At 47.1% G+C, this 18,590-nt stretch overlaps 2 protein-coding genes across 5 annotated transcripts in view; one reads left to right on the top strand and one right to left on the bottom strand.

The window, feature by feature from the left end:
• NARS2 (asparaginyl-tRNA synthetase 2, mitochondrial) overlaps nucleotides 1–6,348 on the bottom strand; it is a 55,999-nt gene extending 49,651 nt beyond the window's left edge. For 2 of the 4 annotated variants that reach the window (XM_062567398.1, XM_062567397.1), the window contains exons 1-3: nucleotides 3,408–3,495; nucleotides 2,782–2,900; nucleotides 1,918–2,058 (exon numbers count right to left, since the gene is read on the bottom strand). In XM_062567398.1, the coding sequence (XP_062423382.1) occupies nucleotides 1,918–2,058; nucleotides 2,782–2,900; nucleotides 3,408–3,465 (318 nt within the window). In that variant the 5' untranslated portion in view covers nucleotides 3,466–3,495. Of the gene's footprint in view, nucleotides 1–1,917; nucleotides 2,059–2,781; nucleotides 2,903–3,407; nucleotides 3,518–6,198 lie in introns of those variants that run through there. The other 2 variants (XM_062567396.1, XM_062567399.1) reach the window with 2 other exon arrangements.
• Nucleotides 6,349–10,648: 4,300 nt separating this feature from the next.
• LOC134145967 (H-2 class II histocompatibility antigen, E-S beta chain-like) lies at nucleotides 10,649–14,018 on the top strand. The gene is made up of 5 exons (XM_062586088.1): nucleotides 10,649–10,751; nucleotides 10,943–11,206; nucleotides 11,862–12,143; nucleotides 12,285–12,395; nucleotides 13,936–14,018. Exons 1-5 carry the CDS (start codon nucleotides 10,649–10,651, stop codon nucleotides 14,016–14,018), a joined length of 843 nt encoding a protein of 280 aa, XP_062442072.1.
• Nucleotides 14,019–18,590: the final 4,572 nt, after the last annotated feature.

Genomic DNA, 18,590 nt, shown 5'->3' with positions numbered 1-18,590 from the left:
CCAAATCACAGCTAATTGCAATGACTGCATGAGCAGAGAAGTACATTTCCACACAAAAGACCCTTTGCATGCGCTGGAAAGGAACGTGAACTGCAGGGGTCCGAACACTGGTGTCCAAAATTGTGGTTCCCATAAAAAACTCTTGCATAGTTTTCCCTTATTAAGGCTCCTGAGATGCTTTAAGTCACATTAGTGGCCATGATAAACCTGTAAATTAGTTAACCTACAAAGTAGAGATTGCCATTCACACCACAACCATCTCACTGTGCTGCAGAACAATGTTCCTGTTCCACAGGGACCACCATACTCAGGAAAAGACTTAAAAATGACATTTTAGCCTTCAACATCTGAAGCAAAGCTATTCGTCATTAGTCATTCACTGCTGGCTGGAAATGATTAGACTAAAATTTTTTTATTTTTAGGTTACAGAGAGTTTGGATGACTTTTCTGGGTATGTTTAAAAATCCCATTTATCCTCTTTCACTACTAAGGTCTTTTCAGTTTTGCACAGTGAAAACAGTGTGGTTATACTTTCTAGTTATTGTGTGTTCTGACAATGCCAAGCCTGAGATTGCAGCATTTTCGGGAAGATGCAGGTGGTGTTTTAAAAAGACTACTTCCCTTTCAACAGAAATGAAACTAGAATCAGGAGCATGTTTGCGGTTATGAGAGCTGTGACATAAGCATTTGCAAATATTAAGTCTTAACTTTACTATACCTGTGCTGAAGTTAACAATAAGTTATATTTTTTTCTAATACTAGCGAGCCCTGGAACATTTTAATCAGGAAGATATGTCAGCGTTTGAGCTGGAGTTGCTTTGGAGAACTAAAAGTCTTTGCCAGAATAACGTGCTCTTTTGTACCTCAACTGGCTTCCTTGCCCTGGCTTGAAATCATAAACTGTTGTGGGTAATGCCATCTAGTGGCAAGACACGAGCACAAACTGATTCCCAGAGTTGGATTGTCTAAAGTGCTGCCACAAAGCCGACACCAACAGCAGCTTTACCTGACATATTATCTCTATTGAGCCTCTTAAAAACCTTCTTTCAAAAAAATTTGCTACTGCAAGCAAATTCAGGACCAGAAATTCAATCCCAAGAATTCTGACATTTTTTTCAGGTCAGTAAATGAAATAATTACTGCACATGAAATTTGCGATTACAATGGTTTGTTCTACTCACACCAAACTCACAGACAAGTTTATTTCAGTGAACAGTTCTAAAAGAAAGGGCTCAACTGTGCTACAGGACTTGCACCTTTCTTTATCTGCTCCCACAAACAATCTGATGTTCTGTACACGGCATCTGGAATCAGTTAATTCATTATCCCTGCTGCCACTGCTTGTACACAGCCTATGCCAGTGCTCACCACTCAAGAGTGTTGACACACCCATGAAATATAGATGCCTCCCAATATCAGTTTAAGATGCATCAAAACAGGAGACAGACTTGTAATGAAGTAATAGAAAGGTAAGAACTGAAAGGAATAACATGAAGCTCTGAGTCAGCTTGTCTGTAGCCATTCAGCGTCACATATTTTTCCACGTAGGAGGAGGCTTCTGTCCAAGGACTGTAATGTCACCGCTGAAGACGGGTTAAATGACCCCATATTATGTTGCGTTCCACAGACCACACATACTCACACGCATGACGATTATACTGCAGCTTAGCAAAAGGGATAAAATAACGAACAGGAAATGGGTGGTGACACACTAACAAGAGCACAGATGTGCTAACTTGATCATAAGCAACAGTCTGGCCAAGGCCTCAATCAGGCCCAGACCCGAAAAGAAAACCACTGTGTGCCAAATCCATATCCTGTAGGCAACACACAGTGCTCCATTCCTCTTAACATGTTACTGCAAAACCTAACCTGGGGGAGTGTTTGACACACAAGACTCAGTACAGAAGGGACTACCTTGAAGAATGCGTGGATTGCTGCAGTGGCTTCGCTGCGGACTCTTAAGAGGGAGCCGAGCGTGTTGGTCCTGCACCGCAGGTGAGGGAACTGTCGGACATACTCCAGAGGGTGCCTCTCCTTCGTTTTCAGAGGGAATGCCTAAAAACAACAAGAGAAGAAAAAAATAAAGGATGAGAACATAAAGTTAACATAATTTTACTGCTCTCCACGAAATACCATCTCTGTCTACTAAAATTCAATCTGTATTACAGAGCAGAGAAAAAAAAATAATTACTTTTGCCTATCTTTTCTAGTTATTTTGTGGATTGTATAACTTTGGAGGCCAGAGTAAGAGCTATAAACACAAGAAAAGGTAGTCACACTCTGAAAATGCTCTACCTTTTCAATGTTGAGCCTCCTTGAAGACAGCTGCCCATCTTACTACTGGAATAATGAGCTGGGTCCAAATGCACATATTGATGCACGTGGCAGATACAGTTTTTCTGCCTGCACAGTCTGAAGCATTTAGCCAGTCTCTCTGCTTTCCCCATTTGTTTCCAGGCCAGACTTACAGCATGAAAACCAGCTGGCACAGGTAAGTTGTTCAAGGTGGGACAAAGGCACATTCCGCTGCCAGTATTTGCACCAGTTTCCATGCAGAAACAGCTCTGCTCCAGAGGAGAATTTTCACGGTGGTCCCATCTATTTGTTTCTCCTTTGACACACTAGCCCCTCTCTATATCAGTGAGGGATCAAAGCACACGGGAGCATTCAGACTTAAAGAAAATACTGTTTGTAGCATGCTCTATAAGATACTTGGACTTTTGAAATTCACTTCCCAAAGCGATCCTACCAGCTGGACTGCCTGCTGCAGTGACATACCCAAGTATCACAAGGTCCCACCACACGAATCGTTTCAGCTTTCAGCTCCATGTTTTGCATCCTATGAGGACTTTTGACCAGTTTCCCTTGCACTTCCACTGCGCTTCCAAAAGTCAGGTCTCTAAGAAACCAAGAACAACAACTACTAACCAGGCACTGACACAAAGTCAACTACGTTCAGAAGAGAGATTCCTGTTAATTTTGCTGGTCTACTTGAGATTAAGCCCTACGGCTACAGCACCTCTTTTACAATTGATGAAATGAAAAGTTATGTATAGGTAGCAACATGAACAGATTCACAGAGCTACAGAAGAGTTTAGGACAAAGTAGTCCAGAACGCCCACACAGGTACAGCTATTAAGAAAATGAGGTCATGCTAATCCCAGGGACCAGGAAGATGAGAAAGAAGTCTTCAGTTAAGTCAAGACAGAGTGGTCAGACACTTTCCATCCTAAAAACAAATCTAGAGGCCCCAAACTGGAACTGTGCCTTCCCTGTGGTCAGGCTGCAGCTGCTGGGTATTCTTCTATCAATCTGGAGAGTCACTAGCAAAGACAAGGCCTGAGCAGACCCCTCCGAACACTGATCAAAACATACATTTCTCCAAGTATCTCAAACTGACATACCTAGTTTCCAGGCTGGGATCAGCAACCACCTGGAGGTTTTCCAGAGAACTCCCATCATTTATATGCAGGAACAAAACCTCCTTCTGGGATCGGACAGAGCGGACCCAGCCCTAGAGGTAAAGGAAAAGAGAAATTTGTTACTGCTTGGCATTAATTCAGTGTAGCTACGTTCCTCTTACAGCCAAGCTGGACATGTCACTTCAGAGTTATTTCAGCATATTGAAGTCAAAGGAAATATTCCTTTAAGGGCAACAAAAATCAGTGTCAGTTTTGCTACTGATTTCAAAGGAAACAGGAGCAAAACGTCAGACAGAAGCACCAACTTTCCTCATCAGTACAGCAGGGATCGCTATCATCTACTGGCATCTCAGGAGCTGGGGCTACTGAAATTGGCCAAGCATTTTGAAGATGAGAAGCATTCTAGCAACGTGTGTATCCTTATTTGTGATGTCCCGTCAAAACATGTGTTATTGTAATGAGACCACGAATGCACTGTTCATTAAGATAACACAGTTAAGACTATTTTGACTTTAGCATCTTTTTTTTTTTGATGTATATAGAATCAGCTGTAGGAAGATCACAGCTGAAATTTAAGTGTTTATGTGCCCTAAGTCATAGGGCCGTTACAACAATGATGCCACTGCCAATAGATTCAGGTGACAATTAAATATTAATGCAAAACCAAAATGAATGTTCTGGCAGTTTTAGATGTGTCTCTTTATACCTCAAAATCATTTTGTAATTGAAATTTGAAAAATCACAATTTAACAGGTCATTACTTGAAATGTTACCAACTCTCCTAAGCATACACATGTTCCCCCTTAAAAAAAGCGCAGTGTTATCCAGTCTGAATAAAATATACCATACAGCAGCTCTCTATTCCAGCAAAACAGTAGAATTGGCTATGTACCTATCACGGCAATTACTTTTGAGTTTGCCAGTGTGAAAGAAAATTTTCCTTTCAAAGATTTACAGTCAATACTCAGACACTAAGCAGAAGCAATAGCATCCAAAATATAATTCCCTTAGCTATTCCTTAAGGCACTAGAGTTAAGGCAAAGCTGCCCTTACCCACTGGGGTGCTTCCAATTCATCTTATGAAAATATTGCACAGAATAACAGAACATAGTGCTGATTGAACAACCAAATAGGCCTCATTTTTCCAAACAGCTTTGTCTTTTGCTTAACTTTAAGTGTCCAGGTAGTTTCAATGACTTCAAACTGAGCAAGTGCTTTAGGAATTTTAGACCAGAAAAAAAAGAAAACAAGAACCTCCCCCCACCCAAAACTAAGCAGCTTAATTCTATTGTCTAGACTGAAGAAACTCCAAGATAAACAGCACCAAAAGTAAAACTCATTTTTAAAATTACAACATGACTACTAACACCAGTAAGGCCTTATGCAGGCTCCCATGAGTATTAGAGACAGTCAAATCTAGATTTTACTTCCTAGCTAAGATGCACCGAATGTATTTTAAATTTATCTCACGTATTTACAGAGAACCTTATCAGCTCTCTTCTGAACAGTGTACGTCTACTGAATTGGAGCAGAGGGTGGGGGTGGAAAGGACTGCATACAGTAACGAGGCAAGATTATAACGCCATAAAACTAAATATACCATTTACCACAACTTCAGTCTCTTTTTCAGAATACATTTATCTGAATGCCCTCTGCAGGGTACCCCACCAGAAGCAGTAGCTAATGCCAAAAGCAAGACAAGAGTCTATAAAAACTAAAGTCTGATCATCTGAGCATCTTAAGATGGCTAAAGCAGTAGGTGTTTAAAAGGTACTTGGCACAGTAACATGTCTGCAGCCATAGTGCATATTCTGTATTCCAGAGCTGGTTAAATCCTCAGAGCACATCATATATATTATACTTGATGTCTAATGCTTAAGGTTTAACAGCTGTTTTTTCTTACTGTTATTCCTCATTAGGGCTCCTTGCTGAAATGCACAAGGGCCTTGAACAACAAAATGTTCTCAAGAGCTTCCTCCCACTTCATCAGTCTGTTTCAGGGTTAAGTAACCAGATGAGCCTTGCATCCTACACCAGGCAACAAGGGCACATCCTCAGGCAGGTATCACAGAATGGTTGAGGTTGGAAGGGGCCTCTGGAGATCATCTAGTCCAATCCCATCCTGCTCAAGCAGGGTCACCTACAGTGTGTTAGACAGGGTTGCATCCAGGCCTTGAAGATCTCCAGAGAAGGAGACTCCACAACCTCTCTGGGCAACCTGCTCCAGTGCTCCGTCACTCTCACAGGGAAGGTCTTCCTCATATTCAGGTGGAACTTCCTGTGGTTCAGTCTCTGCCTGTCACCTCTTGTCCTGCCACTTGTCACCACTGAAAGCAAGTCAGGCCCTGTCCCCTTGACACCTCCCTTTGGATATTTGTAGACAGTGGTAAGATCCCCTCTGTCTTCTCTTCTCCAGGCTAAACAGGCCGAGCTCTCACGGCCTCTCCTCACAGGGGAGACGCTCCAGTACCCTGTTCACCCTCGTACCGGAGCGGCAGAGGCTGCGGCAGCAGCATCTCGGCCGCTCCACAACCCCTCAGAAGCGGTGCGCGGCGGCAGCTCTGACTCGGCGCAGGCCGCCCATTCCGCTCACTAAACCCGGCCATCGTAAGCTCGGTTTTAAGCTCGATCGGCTCCCGGGTCCGGTTTAATGCGAGAACACCCGAGCCAGCACAGGAGAGGAGCAGCACCCGTCCCGGGCCAGCTCCTTCGTGCCCCGCCAGAAGGCCCCTTGCCCCGGGGCAGCTACGGTGAAGCCGCCGGCGCCGCGCACCTGCACCGTGACGCCGCCCGCCGGCTCCCGGGCCGCCAGGGCCTGGCGGACCCGCAGCCTCGCCGCGGCGCGGCCCGGGGACAGCGCGGCGCAGCGGCGCGGGGCCCAACAGGCGCGCGGGGCCCGCCAGCCGCGCCGCGCCGCCAGCATGGCGCCGCGCACCGCTCCCGCCGCCGCCCCCCCTCCCACGTGACCGCCGCCGCCGCCGCCAATGGCCGCCGGCGGGCTGCCCCGGGGAGCCAATCGGAGAGGGAGGGGAGGGCGGGAGGGCGGGAGGAAGAGCGGCACGACAGGCCGAAGGGCCGCCCCTTCCGGCGTGCGGGCGCAAGGGGTTCTGGGAGCGGTAGTCACGGCGGGAGGGGAGGGGAGGGGAGGGGAGGGGAGGGGAGGGGGAGGGGAGGGGAAGGGGGAGAGGGAGCCCCACGGCAGGAGCACGAGGGCCCCGTGGTGGGGGGAAGGGGATGCTCTGGTGGGAGGAAAGGCTCCCCATGGAGGGGGCAGGGGATCCCCATGGCAGGGGATTCCCATGGCAGGGGTTCCGGTTGTGGGGATAAGGGATCCCCATGGCAGGGGCAGGGGATCCCCATGGGGGGGGGATCCCTATGGCAGGGGCAGGGGATCCCCATAGCAGGAGAGCCCTGTGGTGAGGGTAGGGGATCCCCATGGCTGGGGATCCCTGTGGTGGGGTTAAGGGATCCCTGTGGTTGGGGCAAGGCATCCCCATGGCTAGGGCAGGGGATCCCCATGGTAGAGGCCAGGGATCCCCATAGAAGACAAGGGATCCCCCTGGCAGAGGTGAGGGATTTAAGGACAAGAGATCCCAACACTGAGGATGAAGGATTCCCATGGCCAGGGTAAAGGATCCCTATAGCAGGGCAAGGGATCCTGTTGCTCACCCTGAGCTTGGCAGCGCCATCGCCACCTCCTCTGCCTGAGGAGCCTCAGCCGGGCGGCACATTCCCACCACCCCCTCGCATGAGGGCATCAAGGACTGGTCTGGCTGCAGCCTCACCCTCTGGGGAAAAAGCAAATAAAATTGGGTTTTCAGCCAGACCAGCCTGGAGGCCCATCGCACAGGAACGCTGGAACGGGGGAGGACTGCTTCTTTTGGCAACGGTGCAGCTTTCGGATGACTCAGGCCGAGGCTGCGTCCCCGGCCAGCAGAGCGTTTCAGGGATGGCCGGCCACGTGTGTGCCATCCTTCCGCTGCAGTGTCTTTCTGGAGCCCTCTGTCATCGCATCGGTGCTCTCTCGGAGGATAAGCCTACTGCCAAGGCTTGCTTTCTTACACTGCTTTACGCTGCGAAAAAAGAATTGCTAGGCAGTGGGAAGTGGGACTCAGTTCTCCACTGTGAGTCCTGTTTTGGGGGCAAGATCCTTCTCCTTTATCATTTTCACCTCCTGACCATCTGCCTCTTCCAGCTGCTCTGAGCTGTGGGATGAAAAGCAATGTTGAAGAAGCCGAGAGATAAAAAAGGATAAAATCAATGTGGCTTTCCTATGCAGCCCAGACTTTTGCTACCTGCTCTGCTGTGCATGCGCTTCCCTTTTGTCTGGTGACTGCCTGTTCTGTGAGTTTTCTCTCTTTTGTGCAATCATTCTGCTGACAGGCAGAGCTGAATCTGTCTCTAATGTTGCTAGCCGGTTGGTCAGAGACTAGTCCATCTCCAGGCACTATTCCTAGGAGCAGGTTGGGTGAAATGCTTTCAACCTCACCCTCCCTATGCCCATCTCCTCTTCCTCCCCACCCCACCCCCTGGGCAGTGGTGAGATGTTCTGGTGCCACAAGGTGATGTAAGGGAGCTTTGCTAGAGACACCAAGCTCATATGGAGACAAATGCCTGCCTTGTTGCAAAGTGTCAGGCAAGAGAAGAATCGCTGACCAGAGACCTCATTTAAAGGGAACAAGCTGGGCTCATGGGAAAGAGATGAGAAATGCTTTGTAGATACCTGGTTTGGTCTTCCCCCTGTGGTCCTTTTAATCTATGGATGAAAAGCATCTTGTCCTCAAAGTCACTGAGCTGCTTGTCAGGGCCCCCCCTCCAGCTCTCGCTTTGTTCCCAGTTGGCTGAGGTCCCCACCTGCAGTTCTTGGGCTAGACTGTGGGCTGTGAGCTCCTTTGAAAGGCCTTCCTGAGGAATTAGAGGTGCAGAGTAGGGGCGCAGGCATAACTGGATACTTGCAGCATTTAAAGAAAGGACAGGAGACTGTGGGGAGGAAAGCAGAAAGGACAGGGGGAGCTGAACTAGAAGCATAGCCTCAATCAATGCCTTTCGACGTGCATGGGAAGGGGATGTTTCAGTACACAAATACCACAGTCCAAGGAGGCTGGGGCTGAGGGTGGCTGAAGACTGGGATGTCTCATAGCAAAATGACTTTCTAGCTGGCATGTGAACAGTGGATTTGCCCCAGGCCAAGGGTCAGAAGATCCTGAAGGAGAAACTAGGTTAGCTCTGGATGACAGCAGAAAGATGCAGCAGATGATAGGAAAAAAAAATAGGGGAAAACTTTTGTCCGGAAGAGGTGGTGTGGGACTGCTGGCAATAGATGAGAGCAATAGGGTATTCGGCTGCTGTTTGTGGATTAGATTAATAATGTAAGTCTGAGCTGGAAGACAGAAGGCCAATTATTGGAGTATTTGCGGGTAGGGAAGTTTAAAGGTGAGAAATAGTGATTCTCATTTACTCCTAGCTGGGCAGAGAGTCTGCGCACAAAACTTGGAGCAATGTTGGGAAACAGCTTTTGGATGGGGAGTGTCCATTTTTGCATGGGAACACAGAATTACAGGTCATCGTCCCAATGATGCTCTGCCTTCACCTAGCGGCGGAAATGCTCTGAAATGCCTCTAGATGTGCTTCTTCCTGGTGCTTTAGCTGCAGACTCCGTCTCCACATGGAGTCCCCCACGTCATTCCCACTCCGTTCCCACTGCAGGGATGGGGCAGCCCTAACAAAGGCAAGGAACAGAGCTGGAGTGGTGCCAAGCAAGAAATCAAATCCCTTCTACAAGAACCTTCTAATTTCTCTGTTGTCTGCTGACATAAACCTGTTTTCTGCGCATTGAGGATACTTTCATGGAAAACTCTGCCCCGAGGGCTGGGCATGCTAGAGGATGTTTTTCCCAGCAGTAGCATCTCAGCAGCTCTTTTGGACTTGGAGGACTCTTGCCGTGAGGGTTCTTATTCAGCATCGGTGTCTGTTGTTTATGGACCACTGATATTGAGTCCTGAGCATCCCCTGGAAGTCCAGCATCTCTTTGACTACATTGCCAAGAGATCAGCTTGTATCAACCCAGAATAGTGCTTTCTGGGTTGATAAAGGACTATGCATGCAGGGCATCTACATGTCCTCTCGAAAGGAAGAAGAGTAAGGCAGCCTAATCCTCATTAACCTGTGGATAATATGCAGCTCTGCAAGCTGGCAGACACCCCACTATTATGAAACCTTCCCACTGTGACAGTGGATGTCCTTAAAGTCATTGTGTGAAACATATGTAATCAACAACCTGCTATGCCTCAGATACAGGAACAGGGACACTGGGATTGGATGGTGCTGTCCTTTTTTTTCAGGGATGTCTTGGTAAGCCAAAGTGAAGCAACATTTGTCTTTGTTCCAAAATAATCTGTATTTCTTTGTTTCACAGCAGCAACCTTCCAGTGAAATGAAACACAATATGAAACACATTTCTTCCAATAAAGTTGATTTTTCCTAAACAAACTGCTGCTTTAGGTATTTCATTCTTTCGCTCCAGCTTCCATTTTTTTCCCGAACCCTTCATTGAAAAAGAAAAAAAAAAAAAAAAAAAAAAAAAAAAACAGAAGTAGACACAAAAGCTTTTACCTTGTGCTGCAAAATTTTGTACTCACAACTTTACATTTCTCAGTGAACAGGGATGTGGTACCTGTCCTGTCAGAGCTAACACACGTGACTTGGCATAACTGACTTTGGGTTTCGGGACAGGGCCAATTTCTTAATTCCATGGGCTGGTGGCTGAATAAATACAATGCTCAGAAATGCTCTAAGTTCCCTGTGATGGGATTAGGCTGTGTTCACAGTCTTCAGACAGCAACCCTGGGTCCCAGGAAGGAGCCGTCACCAAGGATGGAGCCCAGGAGCTGCACAGCAGTATCTGAGATGCTTTGTTGCTTGTTCTGCTTTGATAGTATTTGTGGTGTCTGCTGATGAAACTCTTACTCTGATTTTCTCTGGAAAAGATTTTAGTGAAATGCAGAAGCTGAACCTTTTCCTTCTTGGTTACAAGTGATGTTGCCTAGTTCTGGCATTGACTGGGTGTTTAGCTATGGGCTGTCCAATCCACTTAGCATTTGTTAACAACTTCCTCAAATTCCTCCACTCAGGGCTTTACTGATAACTTCCTATTTTAGGCTGAGACATGGTTGCTACCACTCTGGCTCTCTTTTGTAACTCTTCTTTTCCCTACCTGAGGAACAATGGTCTCTCTGGGGATTCCTGAGTTCAAGACCTGCTGGGTTGCAGCTCTAATGGTGATGATCATGCTGAGGAGCAATGTGACTCTTTGTTCAGACCTTCCAGGTGAGCAGAAATCATGAGGCTGGAAGCAGATTTCTGTCTGCCCAGCTGTGAGATGAGGAATCAGCATTTCCCTTGCACAGACAAGGATGCACAGACAGAGTGGGATGGGCCAGCTGCAGGGATAAAGGGAAGTTGCAGCAAAGGGCGATTTCCATCCTGACTTCCTAACCTTGTCCATATGTATTTCCCAGACTATTTTCTGCTGCAGCGTAAACATGAGTGTCACTACATGAATGGCTCTCAGCAGGTGAGGTACCTGGATAGATTCATCTGGAACCAGCAGGAGATCTGTTACTACGACAGTGAAGTGGGTTTCTACGTGGCTCGCACAGACCTGGGCCAGGAAATCGCTGAGTATTGGAACAGGCTGGAGTGGCTCAGTTACCTGTGGGCTTCAGTGGAGAAATACTGCAGTTATAACCAGAGGAGGTTTCGGAGTCTGATGGACAGGAGAGGTGAGTCTTCTGAGGAGAGGAGAGGAGAGGAGAGGAGAGGAGAGGAGAGGAGAGGGAGAGTGGCATGGGCAACTTTGGCTTCCTCAGCCTAGGACTGCATCTATCTCCTTCTGCCAGTTTCCTGTTTGGCAGCTCCTGGATGTCAGAAAATGGGACATAGGTTTGACCTCAGTGGGAGAAAGGGGGAATAAGTGCCATGGACCAGAGTGGGTAATATCTTTATTATGAGGCTAAGACTGAAGGAAATGTCTCAGAGGAGCCCTGCCAAACAGCTTGGAGCAGGTACTCCTAAGCCTCACAGATGTATCTCTGCTCCCACCAACTCCTGAACCCATCCGGACTCACCTCAGAGATGAAATGCCCTTACTAGAGGTTTCTGACAGAAGCAGAGTGCATCTTCCATGATGATCCTTAGCTGAAGGAAGAAAGAAAGAAGATTAAGATAAATGTGTCTGGGAGATGTGTAATGCAAGGTCATGTTGAAGGCAGTGGGTCTGGACTGAAAGACAGGTTGACAAATGGGTTTGGGGGAAAAATCCTTATGATTTCCATAGATCCTGTCAATGGGAAAAATTATTGATGAGAATAAGGCAGGAAGAAGAGAGCAACCTGTTTGCCAGAGTTCTCTGTTTCATTCTTTTTTTTTTTTTTTCAGTTAAGCCCAGAGTGAAAATTTTTCCTGTGCAAACAGAGCCATTGGGCCATCCTGACAAGCTGAAGTGTTCTGCAACAAGGTTTTATCCCTCTGAAATAAGGATCAGGTGGTTCAAAAATGGGCAGGAAGAGACAGATAAAGTTGTGTATGAGGATCTCCTCCCAAATGGAGATTGGTCTTTCCAAATCCTGGTCACTTTGGGAGTTGCACCCAAGCAAGGGGATGTCTATACTTGCCAGGTGGAGCATGTCAGCCTACCAGCACCCATCACCGTGGACTGGGGTAAGAAACTGAAAATGGGGAGACCAGGAAGTCTTGGGAAGGGTCACGTCTAGCTTTAATAGAACAGTCAGAAACCTGGCAAAGGTATTTTACTGGAAAGCAATGTCTTAGCCCTAACTCTCTGGACTCCTCTTCCCACAGAGACACGTTCTGGATCTGGTGTGGGCAAGCAGCTGACTGGAATGCTGGGCTTTGTGCTAGGTTTAGGCTTCACTGTCATGGGACTCATCATCTATCAGAAGAAAAAGAAAGGTGAATTATTCATGAGCTAAGCAGAAACCCATTCTTAATGGAACTGTAGAGCAATGTTTTAAGCCTGTAGGACTTCCCTGGAATTTAGATTTACCATGATAATTTTCTTTGGTTTCCAGCATTCGGGGGTTTTACTTGGTCTGATCCAATACCCATGAATGGCCGTGATAGCTTTTAATATATTCTGGTTTATGTTAGATTGGGCTTTCAATTATGAGAAACCATTTTAGGACTATCATCAGCTGCTAAAAGGTCAATCTTGACTTCCAAGATATAGTCCTAGGATATGGTTATGGTTTCTTATGGTTCTCAAAATAGCTACTTTGTTCCCAATTTTTTCCACATTGCTTTATTGCAGATGTAATTTTTTAGATCCTGGAATCAAATACTTTCATACTTAGGCTTAAATAGGATTAAATACCCTTCTTTTGAAACAATGTGGAGGAAAAAATGGATTTTCCAGAAAAATGCATTTTTGCCCCTCAAATGTTGGTTTTCTAAACAGTAGGAATTTATCCCAGCTTTTACTTTCTCCTTTCTAATCATTTAGGATTATGAGAATCACAAACAAGTGGTAGGTAAATCCTTGTATGTCTTTCACCATGCAGGAAGAAATATCCCTAAGCTTAATCCTCTACTGTTACTCTTTTCCTAAGCAAACTCCCTTAAGCAAGCCATGTCCAAGGTAGCCCTCTGCTCCCATTAATTCTCAGCCTAAGGGTCTGAATCATCAGCAAACATCAGGAGGACTCCATCAGGAGGAATTCATCGCTGCCCATCATCACAGCTGTTAATAACTAGGAAGAAGCAGGGCTTAGTGCTGAAAATGCTGAACCCCCTTCCTTAGACCCAAATATCAGTTTCTCAATGAACTAAAAAGAGCCTGGCTTACAGATTTGACTCTATGGGAATCAGTTCTCCTGCCTGCCCACAGCCCAAGCTCACTGTACCTGCCTTGTTCAGATACAGTTATCCAGGTCCAACCTGATTTCACTCTTCACTGTACAGTCTCCTCTCTTAAGAGCCCTCAGGTCATAGAAGACACAAGTTTTTTTCTTCCTTGGAGAGCAGAGCTCTTTGCTCTGCTGTCTCCTTAGGAGAGAAGCCCTCATTAATGTGTTGGGTAGGTCTCCAAGGTTGTCTCAGAAGCTGTACTCACCTACCAAAAACAAATTCTCTAGCAGAACAAGAGGAGAACAGAGGAACAGCCTCTGGCAGGGTGGCCCTGGGCTGGCCAAAGCTTAGTGGACCCTGTGGGTCTCAGCAGATCCAAGCATGGGTTCACCACACACTCAGGGGTGCAGACTTGCAACTGCTCCAGGTCTTTGGAATGTTTGTGGATTATGAGGAGGAACATCAAAGCCACAGGCAAATCATTCAGGAGGATGGATGCAAGAGAGACTGCTCACAGGACCCTGGGAGAGCTTTTCCTGTCTCTGAATTTGGCTGGCACTGTGACCAGGAAGCTCTGAAGCATGCATGAGAAATTCTTCTCCTATTTGTGCCTCCACTCATTTCTTTCTGCGCTCTTTCCCTTCAGGGGTCCTGTGTCTGTCTGCTGCAGCCTCAGAGGAAGCTGACATGGAAAGGAACATGCTGCTAGGTGACCAGGTCCATGGCTAACCTCTGTGAATCCACTCTTCTCTCACAGGGTTAAGAGGAGCCTTTGCCCCCTGCTCCTTCCCAACATGGTTCCCTTTCTTCCTAGAGTTGCCCATGGTAGTAGAGTGCTGCCTTTTCCTCCTCTCAGAGGAACTATGAATTTGAAAATTTGCAAATTCAAGGATTACCTCAGGGCCTGACACTGAGGCTAAGATGGACTGAAGTTGCAGAAGGAGAGCTAGAGCTTCCCATCCCTGCGCTCACCTGGAGAGAGAGGAAGGAAATAAATAAGAGCATTTCTAAGGAATGTTTTGTACTTTCAGCGATTTGTCTAAGGGTCTGAAAGGATTTAATAACTGAGAGCTAATTAAATGTACTAATTAACTCGGTGTTTAATCTCATCTCTTTGCTAGCTTTACATGCTGCTGAAGCAGAGACACAGTCCCATATATCATGACACCCAGCTACTTTGCTTAATTGTGATTCCTCCGTATGTGGTGCAGGCACTCAGCTGCTAAGGTGATGAGAGGAACAGGAAAGCCCAGGTACAGGAGAAAATTAGAGGGGTGAAGGCAGCCCTGTGTGACTAACAACCCATGAGATTATTACCATGAAGAGGGTATTGACAGTCTAATTTGCTTCCCCCATTATCAGTTTTGTTCTCATTGTCACCACTGCTTTACTCTGAGCTGATGCCCTCCCAGTACATGCTGGAGATACAGGGCTAAGTGAGGGGTCCCTCTGGTAACATGGGCAAGAGAAGAACCTGCTGCTGGACACGTAATAGCAAAATGACTGCGCCGAGCCTGCTTGATCCAGCTGCTCAATCAGGTGCAATGGGACTTTCCTACTTCCAGGGCTAACCTCTCTCTCCTGGCCCTGGAGGTATGAGGGATCTTGAAGCAGGTTCCCATGATGTAAATACCCCTGGAGCAGTCTTCAGAAGTCTGTTGAGGTCCAGTGCAGATCTCATAAGCCCTATTAGACCTGAGCTGACTCAGTGGAGTCTGATATGTGTCTCCTCTCTCATCTCCTGCTGCTCTGCAGACACAGTGAAGTGATGGAGAGATGTAGATGTGGTTGTACCTTCAGTTATATTTGCACTGTGTGATCCAGAAGAGCCCCAGGTGTACACCATAGCTGATTTCTGACTTCCCCTCTAACAAGCCTGTGGATACATCCTCCGTTATCTCATGGTTTACATGCAAAGGAAACCTGGGTGGGCTAGCAGGATGGGAGACTTGTCCCACACCAGTAGGTCACACAGCCTGGATGATGGTAAGCCCAGGAGAAAATGCTCCACAGGAGAAACAGAGCATGAGGCAGGATCCTCTGGGACTCACAAGATTTGAAATCCTGGCTCATTGTGAAGGGCATCACCCAGAGACATGGGTGCTGTATGGAGTAAGGGATGTCTGATATCCTGTCATTGCTTCTTCTCACAGCTGGTATGGAAACTCTGCCTGGACAGCTCACCAGACACCTGCTAGGAACCACAGAACCACTGCCCCACCGGAGGCAGAATAATCATCTTAACCGCACTATTTAAGACAGTGCTTTGCAGTTTGTGCTCAGGTTTGACTTCATCTGCACACTGTTCATTTGGGGTGGTCCTTAGTATTAGCATGGATATGGAATGGAAGGGAGGGTCTCTCAGGTTTGTCACCTCCACTTAGGGTCCCAGCTTCTTCATGAGGAGCTGCTAGTTCAAACATGGATGGAAATGAAGCTGTATGAGCATGGGTCATTAAATTAACCATGGAAACAGGCTGCTCTGGGGAAATGCAGCAGTCACCTTCATTGAAAATCTCCAAGGGGAATCCAGGCATGTGTCTCTCTGGGATGTCTTAGGATAATGAATCAGACCTGCCAGGATATGGGGAGAGGGAAGAGACAACCCACTGGGGCCCTTTTCCGAAATGAGCAAGTGGATGATTTTACAAAATCTTCAATCCCCTAGTGTTTCACAGCCCTGTGCAGCCAGCAGAGGAAATTGGTAACTGTACCCAGCAAGCCTGTTTTTAATTAACGAATAATTATCTACAAATTGCTGTAATTATTGCCTCGGATTGCAGAGGATGGGGATGTTGCTGCGAGATGAGCGCAGTTTCCTTGCGAGTGAAATATTTTCCCTGCCTTATCTCCAGCGCCCTGCTGCTCTGAGGTTTGGGGCCTCAACCGTTCTTTCCTTTCGAGGAAGTGATAAAATAGCTAACGCTGCCTGGAAGAGGGAGCGCTGCGGGAAAGGCACCGAAGGGAGGGCAGGCATCTTGCATTTTATCGCGTTGTCTGCCCTCATTCTGGAGTGGTTTTGGGGATGCCAGTTAAGGCGTAAATCCCGACACCGTATGCCACGAGGAGGGTGCTCCGCACAGCGATGAGCAGGTGGAGCAACGTGAGCATGGCGGGTTGCAATCTCTCAGCAGGGAGGGGCTAAAAGCAGGTTTGAAAAAAAGTCAGAGATATTTGTTGCCTAGAGGGCTTATGCCCTACCCAAACAGATCTAACAAACTGTGGGAGATGGAGGAGGGGGGGGGATCCTCCCCGGTTTGCAGGCAAGGAACTGAAAGGCTGATTTATCCTGGGTTGGACGGGACAGTCTGTCAAAGGGCCGCTGAGCCCAAACTTCAGGTTTACTTGGAGTGTTTGATCTCCGAATCCTGCTTCCCTCCCAAGAAATGATGCCCTTTCCTTCTGTCACTCCGAAGTGATTCCACTAAAGGATGCTGCTGGCTGCCAGGGTTTCCATGACAGCCTCCACTTCAAACAGCCTGTGGGCTTTTTATTATTCATCTGTGGCATATTTACCTGAGGTGAGTTGCCGGCACCATACGCTGCTGTGAAATGTTGCCTTTGTTTACTGTGTACTACATCTTTATATTTCTTTGTGCAGGCAGCAACCATTTTGTGCTCCGAGTCCCAGCCGCTCTTACAAGGAGACGCACGTGCCGCGGACTCTCGCAGAGGGATTTTGGTGTGCACTGTCCCTTCGTCTGTAAGAAAACCCATCATGAGTGAATGAAGAGATGGTGTAGCTCCTTGCCGTGAAGGAGCATTGCAACTAAACTGAGGCAATCTTGGACCCTAGTCCTGTCCTCACCCTGTGAGCTTGCTTTTTCCTGTAGGAAAACGCAGAAGTCCTTGATCCTGCTCAGAAATGCCCCACTTCTTCTGAAAAGCTAGGGATGGCAGTTGTTTTTCTACCTCTTTCCTGAGCAGCTGGAGGTATCTGCTGGGCTGCATGAACCAATGGTGTTGCTGATGTCCAGGATGGTCTCTGGTGAGCTGACACTGGCAGGTCATGAGAAGCTTCATGCTCCTCTTCAGCCCCATTGAAGTTAAGCTCCCTGCATGAACTCATCCTCAAAGACTTTGTTCCAGGACCTCAGCAAATGCAGGAAGGTATTTCTCCATCATTTCAGGGCTTGTTGTCAAGCTTCTCTCCCTGATTGTGATATCAAAAAATTGCCTGCTCTGAAAGCTGAATTTATGCACTTATCGTGGTACCCTAGATATTGGGGCCTCATTGAGTGTCTCTAATGCTCATACCTTATTTAAGGCATGGATATGCCTCAGATATGTGAGTCTAGCTGGAAAACAAAGAAAATTAGACTGTGCTTTGGCTTTAGGATTAAGAAGTGAGTTTTTTTGGAACACCTCCCCCTCTCCTACACACTGTGTCCTTTAAGTAGTTGGCTTCTAATGAATGAAAATAGTTCATGGACAAAGAAACTGTCACTAGAAATGATTGTGCTTAATATTTTCTTTCCTAGACTTGTAAGAAAATCTCTAAAATACCTTGGCAGGTCTGTGAATCTAATGAAGTGATTCATAGAGATGCAGAGTAAGCCGTAGGCCCGTTACCTGCAGAATGGGACAATGCTGATAGTGTTTCATATTTAATATCCACTTTGGTAGCACAGTTGAAGAATACTGTGGGAGAAAGACAAAATTCAGATTCAGTTGCTTCAGCCCTGCTGACAGGAGGAAAGTCAAGCTTTTCTAACCACTGTGCACCCGCAGTACTTAACGAGCAAGGTGAGAAAGCCGGCTAGAAACTATTTGTGGGTGAAAACCCTAATTGCTTTGAAATTGGAGTATCCATTGACTACTGCAGGAGCATGTGGTGTGCCCAGGGTCACTGTGATGTTTTGCGCCACCAAACGCCTTTGCAGAAGTCTTTTTGGGAACCGCTACTGTATTTTGCTGCTAGGCCTTACTGGTGAAACAATTTATCCTAAACCACACAAAAAGCCAAGGTCACACATGGGATTTGAACTCTGACCTTCTAATGCACTCACTGTCAGCTGTTATTTTATTCATGCTTTATTCTCTTCTACCTCCTCCTGCCTGGACAGTTTCTACCACCCTCAGCCTCTCCCAGCTGCCAAAGATGCTCCCTGTTGTCTCTAACATGTCCCCATACAGGACCTGTCTCCACATAGGACATGTCCGCAAAAGGCTGGAGGAGCTCCTTGCTCCACGTGAAGGAAGAAGCAGCCTCTTGGTCAGCTACACTGAAGGGTGGCCAGTTTAAGCTGACGGTCACCTCCCCCCCCCCAAGCATAAGAGATGGCAGATGTCTCACCTAAC

The sequence above is a fragment of the Rhea pennata genome, chromosome 1, assembly GCF_028389875.1.
Source record: "Rhea pennata isolate bPtePen1 chromosome 1, bPtePen1.pri, whole genome shotgun sequence".
In the NCBI taxonomy this organism is placed as follows: Eukaryota; Metazoa; Chordata; class Aves; order Rheiformes; family Rheidae; genus Rhea; species Rhea pennata.
The sequence above is the reverse complement of the archived record's forward strand: the minus strand, read 5'-3'. Positions and strand labels throughout refer to the sequence as shown.